General features: G+C 39.1%; 1 protein-coding gene across 1 annotated transcript in view; it reads right to left on the reverse strand.

Annotated features, from left to right (window-relative positions):
- The window catches only part of akt3b (v-akt murine thymoma viral oncogene homolog 3b), an 11,834-nt gene extending 4,506 nt beyond the window's left edge, over positions 1–7,328 (reverse strand). The window contains exons 1-9 of the mRNA XM_043236956.1: positions 7,062–7,328; positions 3,834–4,093; positions 3,557–3,682; positions 2,694–2,805; positions 1,530–1,806; positions 1,378–1,443; positions 1,229–1,297; positions 405–527; positions 188–316 (exon numbers count right to left, since the gene is read on the reverse strand). Coding sequence (XP_043092891.1) covers positions 188–316; positions 405–527; positions 1,229–1,297; positions 1,378–1,443; positions 1,530–1,806; positions 2,694–2,805; positions 3,557–3,682; positions 3,834–3,879 — 948 coding nt within the window. The 5' untranslated portion in view covers positions 3,880–4,093; positions 7,062–7,328. The remainder of the gene's footprint in view (positions 1–187; positions 317–404; positions 528–1,228; positions 1,298–1,377; positions 1,444–1,529; positions 1,807–2,693; positions 2,806–3,556; positions 3,683–3,833; positions 4,094–7,061) is intronic.

The raw sequence follows: 7,328 nt of genomic DNA on the forward strand, positions 1-7,328 counted from the left end.
CTTCCTGTCTGCTCGCTCTATTTGTCTGCTGCTCGTGTCTATTTCTGCGCGGACGCTAGAAAGCGCAGCTAAAGTGTGACCCTGTTCCTGCTAACCTGTTCCGGCTGTGACAGACGGAGATTAAACAGTGGTCTATATTAGATGTGACCCAGCGCGAGTGCGTTTAAAGAGACAGAACGTCCCGTACCTCGGGGGCCAGATACTCCGGGGTCCCGCAGAACGTTTTCATGGTGGCCGTGTCCGTGATGCCCTCCTTGCACAGGCCGAAATCAGTGATCTTTATGTGACCGTCCTTATCCAACATCAGGTTTTCCAGCTGCAATAACACACACCCAATCACAGACGCGTCTTACGATCGCGCGGTAGATGCTAGCTGACGCTAGGCCGCGCCGTGTTCTGCTCACCTTCAGGTCGCGGTAAACAATCTTCGCAGAGTGCAAGTAATCCAGCGCAGAAACGATCTCGGCGCCGTAGAAACGGGTTCTGTCCTCCGAAAACACGCGCTCTCTCGACAAATGAAAAAACAGCTGCAGTGATTAAAAAGAGGAATATTAATAAATCCACACACGCCGAGAAAGAAGCGTTGAAAACACTCATTCACTATTAACTACGACTTCTATCTGTATCGACTTCTATATAACTTCCCCTCTATCAATTCTACTCATTCTGCTTATTAGTAGTAAGTAAGGTTTTTAAGTTTAGGTAGTGGGTCGGATTAGGGATGAGGAATAAGGTCATGCGGAATAAGACATTAATATGTGCTTAATTACTACTAATTAATAAGCAACTAGTTAAGAGACCCTGTTCAATTGAAATATAACTACAAAGTGGAAAGGTTGGAGAGAAATTTCAAAATAAGGTTTAAATGAGAGTTCGAGGAAGGTTAGAAGGTCAAAAAGACATTTCACACGTTTTAAAAGCGTTTGCAAAAAAAAGAACAACATTCGTGAAACTTGTATTTTTTGCACATTTCTGGAAAGGACAGTCGGAAGGAAATGCTTAAGTTTGGAAAGAGGCGTTTGAAAGTTCAAAGGCGCGTTTTTAAACGAAGGTCGGAATTTTGGAGGGAAATTTCACGAGCTTGAAAATGTACGGAAGAAAAAAAAAAAAGAACGTTCATTTGAAGACAGACCAAAAAGAAAGGCTAGGATTCTCTTTTGTAAGTTCTGCAGTGTTTGAAAGTTCATTCAAAGGTTAAAGGTGAAAAAGCAAGGAAGGGAGTTTTTACCTCTCCTCCGTTCACGTACTCCATAACAAAACATAAACGGTCCTTCGTCTGAAATGAGTATTTCAGCGACTGAAGAGAGGAGAACAAACACTTTTTTAATTACAATTAACAATTAGGTTTATCTGCAGTGTTTGTGGAGCGGCGCTCACAGTAAGAAACGGATGCCTCGTGTTCTTCAGGACCCTGCTCTCGGTGAGCGTGTGAGCGACTTCATCCTGAAAGAGAGAGAGAGAGACGTTGATTTCAGCTGACGCCCATCGTTTCTCAGCTCAGCCTGTTCCCAGAGAGCCTCTTCTCGTACCTTGGCAATAATAACCTCCTTTTTCAGGATCTTCATTGCATAATATGTGCCGCTGGCCTTCTCCCGCACCAGAATCACCTTCCCAAACGTGCCTTTACCCAGCAGCTTCAGATAGTCAAAGTCGTTCATTGTCTTTCGTTTGTGATGGCTGGTCGACGTGTCCATCTCTTCCTCGTTGACGTTTTCGATCTGAGAGATGGGGCTACAGAGGATTCCTTCCTCTTCCTGTTTGGCCAGCTTGTCCGCCACCATCTGAATGGCCTCGACCCACTCATCCCTGGTGACCGGGACAACAGAAGTGCATTACATCGGATGCACTGATACTGCTTCATTAACGTTAACCAATAAATATTTAATAAAAATTTAAAAAAATCGCTTACTGCTTGATTGAACTGCTTTTGTAGTTTTAATCATTTATTTCCAATAAAAAGGCACTCAAGTTGTTTTTACATTTCACTAGGTATTTTTATTACTTGAATAAAATTATATCGTGATTATTAATCTGGTAATGATTATTAAGAAAATAAGGTTGTTTTTTTTTTTATCATTATGAAAGTGTTTTAATGGCGAATGTAAAAAAAAAAAAATTTAAATCACTTTAAATGCCATTCAAGTATCAAGGCTGTTTTCATGGGAATCTCTGAATAAATTATACAAGATAAACAATTAACAAAAGGACATTTGTGACCACTGTTTGCTGGGTTATATTTATAGCAATTGCCCCCCAAAAAAAAAACATTGCATGGGTAAAAATTATAAATTTTTCTATTATGCTAAAATCGTTAGGATGTTAAGCAAAGACCATGTTCCATTAAGATATTTCGTACGTTTCCTACTGATTAATAACATGCATTACTAATTAAATTAAAAGGTGATTATCTCCATTTTTGCATCCTCAGATGTTCACACAGAAGTCGCATCTCTGCCGAATATTGTCTCATATCTCAATGGTAAGCTCGTTTATTCCGCTTTCAGATGACGTATAAATCTCAATAAAAATAAAAAAAATAATAAAATTGGCTTGTTTTGTGGTCCTTATCGCTCGGATGTGATTCTAAAATACATTCAGGTGATGCGTATATAAATAAATCCATTCCACGCACCTCTGAACGAAAGCGTTGTCTATTTGCATTACGAGTAACTGGTTCACTGCGACCGGTTTACCTCTCGTCAGGCGTGTCCACGTGAAACGTGCGCTCGATCACGGTGGTCCACTGCAGACACCTGATGATGAAGGTGTTGGGCTTCGGCCGCTCCGTCTTCATCAGCTGACACTCTGACGAATGAGGAGGGAGCACGGTGAACAGAGGAAGTCATGCGTGTGGGGGAAAAGAAAAAACGATGCCATCGTCTGAGATCACGGAGGCAGACTCATGTTGATGACGTCGGTACGTGACGCTCCGATTGAATCGGCTTGCTTTGAATGAAGCGAGTCACAGATCTTGGAGAACTGGACACCGATCTGGCGGGGGTTAATCAAGAACGCGGCGAACGATATCATACATGTACCACTAATAAATAATCTGACCGTCTCAAAACACTGGTAGAAGATTGTGAGGTTGATTACATATTATTTATTTTATTCTGACAGAAAACATACAATAGAAGTAAATACTTTTGCTTCATATTTTCACAATTTTTCCCCACAGTATTAATGGGTCATTATTATAAAGCAGCACTATTTTAGTATTAAAGTAAGATTTTGCTGTTAAATTTCTAATTGTTTCATTTTTGACATTTTTAGTAGTTTTTGCTTTTTATGTTTATATATATATTTTTATTCATCCGTTCAGATTTTAGAGTATGACGTTAAACTAGCTTTAAACACATTGCATTTTGGTTTTAATTTTCATTGAATTCACTTATTTGAGGTTTACTTAAGTATTCGTGTTTTTTGTTTTTTTTTGGTTTTATGCTTTTATTTAGTTAACTTAAGTTCATTTTCCATGCATTTAGTCCCATCTTGGATTAGTTTTGTTTTGTGAAATGTATTTTTTTAAGGCTTTAAACGAATGAAAGCGACTCACTGGCCACGGAGAAGTTGTTGAGCGGATACGCCAGATCTGCGTCTTGCGGCTTCTCCTTATATCCAATAAACGAGCCGTCCGTCTTTAACAGGAAGTAGCGCGGCCTCCAGTTCTTAATGTATTCACCTGCGAAACCAATAAAACCCCGGACGATCAGGCGCACGGAGAAGCACTGAAACATGCATGAGAGAGCATGCAATATTCACAGACGCAGCAGCGTAACGCAACCGACAAATGAAAACACGCTCATCGGTGCTTCAGTGCTGTTGTTTCTCACCTCTCTTCTGCACCCAGCCCTCTTTCACTACGTTCTGGTCGTTCATGTTGGCTGCGAGGTCAGAGTTCAAGGGTCACTCCAGTGCTCGACTTCCTGCTGGCGGTTCTGTCCTGTTCCCTCGCTCGGCTCCCCTGTTCTCTCACACTCTTCCTCTCACTTTCTCTGCCACGCTGTGATGTAACGTCTCAGCCTCCTCCTTCACTTCACTCTCTCTCTCTCTCTCTCTCTCGACCCTTCAGACACTCCAGTGGTGACTCAGCCTGGAAGGAAACAACAAAGGAGAGAAAACACACACACACACACACACACGGGTCATTCTCTTCCGCTTCTCCCCCTCTCCCACACACACACACTTCCATGAGAAATAAAGTCATTGTTAGGAGCAGGGAAATATTTCCCGCCCCTTCCCGTGGCCTTCTCTTCCTCTCTCACACTTGATGCTGAAGCTATGCATGACTCTAAACACAACCCAGTTTCTGTCTGCCTCTCCTCTCCATTATGAGGCTTTAGAACCTTGGAATTCATCTTAGAACCACATGATCATTTTTAGAATCTTAGAACCAGCTCAGAATCTTAGAACTAGTGCTGTCAAATGATTAAATCAATAATAAATCACATCCAAAATAGTTTTTGTTTACATAATATGCAATATATATATATATATACACACATATATACACACATATACATATACATATACATATATATATATATATATATATATATATACATATATATATATATATATATATATATATATATATATATATATATATATATATATATATATATATATATACAAATATATACATATACATATATATATACATATACATATATATATATATATATATATATATATATATATATATATATATATATATATATATATATATATATATATATATATATATATAAACATGTGTAAACATGTTAAATATGTAAACATTATTTAAACTCTTATTTTTTATATTATATGCAAGTATATTTAAAATGTAAACACCTTTTTCTTATATACATGTATGAAGGACGTTAAGATGTCAGCAACTAAAGAACCTTTTAAGGTTTCAAATACGTTTCTGGAGAATAAAACGAGAATATTTTGGTTAAAATAATGTTACATTGCCATTCAGGGCGACGCAATATTTATGTAACCATTCCAACAACACGCTTATTCCGACTCCGACAGAATTACATTTTATTGCGCTTTAAAAATAATCTTACTGACAAATAGGCAAAACCTAGGATATTTTAAAATTACAGCCAATTAGTGTTTGGGGTGAAAGTCACTTAATGTCGTTCAAATTGCTGTCGTTGTAAAAATGCCTGGCTTTAGGGAGTCGATTCAGTAAATCTGGGGAAAATGTGTAATATTTATTTTTGGCTCAGAAAAACAAAAATCACTAATAATTTAAATAGAAAACTAATTTTTGTGGAGAACCAACAACAATTTAAACAGTATTACATTTATCGTTTTTTTTGGTTAAACCATTTTTCGTCTTTGTATATTTAAACATCTCTGCTTCTCTTCCTCCATAGTCCTCCACCTCCCTTTCTTAAATTAACAATACATTAAACACTGTACAATGAAAAAAAGTAACACTGTTCTTTCAGGATGCCAGGACTTTGTTTGTTTTGTTTTTTTACACATGCAACTAAATGTTTAGGGCTCTGACACGGACGGATATAGAAAACATAATCGTTGCATGCATCATTTAATACATTTTGACCATCTTCTACACATTTAAATGACTTTAAAACATTTTTATAATAATAATAATAATAATAATAATTAATTCCTTTTTATAGTAAATTTCAAGGCAATATTATTTATGATTTTTTCATATCAACGTGGTCTTATTTTTAAAAAGCAAGCGTGCCAATTCATAAAAAGAACAAATTATGTGACATTTTTAACGACGCAGTCCTCTATTTTATGTTTTTCTTAAATTTAAATAATAATAATAATAATAATAATAAAAAATTAATTCCTTTTCAAGGCAATATTATGATTTTTTTTCATATCAACATGGTCTTATTTTTAAAAAGCAAGCGTGCCATTTCATAAAAAATACAAATTATGTGACATTTTTAATGACGCAGTCCTCTATTTTATGTTTTTCTTAAATTTAAGTAATAATAATAAAAATTAATTCCTTTTTTATAGTAAATTTCAAGGCAATATTATTTATGATTTTTTTTTCATATCAACATGGTCTTATTTTTAAAAAGCAAGCGTGCCATTTCATAAAAAGTACAAATTATGTGACATTTTTAATGACGCAGTCCTCTATTTTATGTTTTTCTTGTCACATGACAACAAAATGGCCTCCTGCACATCGACTGCACCACACAGATTTCGTTTTTATTAAACGTTAATAACACTGTAAAACAAAATCGCGTCTTTGAAAAGAAATTATGATAAAGCATTTTAAAAAAAAAAATAAATGCATACTCCGTTTCCCCCCTCCAGCATCCCCACAAAGGCCTTTTGGACTTCAGGAAAACCATAGAAAAAAAAAATATTTTAATTCTGAAATTAAAAACATCACTTCTGACAAAAGGGGCTCGTCTTGACGCACGTCGAATGAAACGGACGCAAAATTCGTGTTTTTAGGAAAAACGAGATGTCTAAACGACAGAAGCCACCCAAAGCAATGTCAACAAAAACAATGGCGGACACGGTTGGGCATCACACACACACACACACACACACACACACACACGGATGTGACAGCAATTAACATGACAAATCACAAAAACCACAATGAAGCGGCGGCTTTTGTGTCGTGTCGAGCTGCTGTTATATAATCCATCGCCATCATAATAAATACATTCAGCGGCTGACAGCGCGCCGCGGACACGAACGAGCGCGCCCGTGAACGTTAACGAACGTTTGCACGAAAAACACGGCTGCGATAACAATACAAACACGCGTGCATTCAGACCGCATCCGCACGCGCTCCCGTTTCCCATTTGTCGCGTAAAATGGTGGACGCGCATCAATAATGCCGCGCGGGATGCGGCTCGAACGCGTTCGTAACGCGCGTCCCGATCAAAGCAGCCCCTCGGTGCGTTAATAAGCGCTCGGTGCGTCCGGCAGCATCACAGGCGAGGCCGGGGAGCATCCCCACCCGGCGGCGGCCGGTGATGCTCCGGCGCGGACGCTCGGCCTCGTCCGTGACGCGCGGAGGAGAAATAAACAACGCGGAGCACGCAGCGCGTTACCTGGCAGACGCTCCGCCAGACGGTGGGATCGGTTCCGCGCCAGCCCGGTGTGAGACAAACCCAAACCCGCACGCTGCTGCTGCTGCTGCTGCTGCCGACGCCGCCGGTCGGTCATGAGGAGCACGGAGGCACGCGCGCCCGTGATGTGGCCATCATCTCCGTTACCCCGGTGAACCGAATGACCCTGGATGAATGATGGCGTAACCCGATGCAGAAAGCGCGGTGACGGCGCACCCCGTCTCCAGCACGCGAATTTCCCGAAGCCTA

This window comes from Puntigrus tetrazona, chromosome 1, assembly GCF_018831695.1.
Source record: "Puntigrus tetrazona isolate hp1 chromosome 1, ASM1883169v1, whole genome shotgun sequence".
Classification (NCBI taxonomy): domain Eukaryota; kingdom Metazoa; phylum Chordata; class Actinopteri; order Cypriniformes; family Cyprinidae; genus Puntigrus; species Puntigrus tetrazona.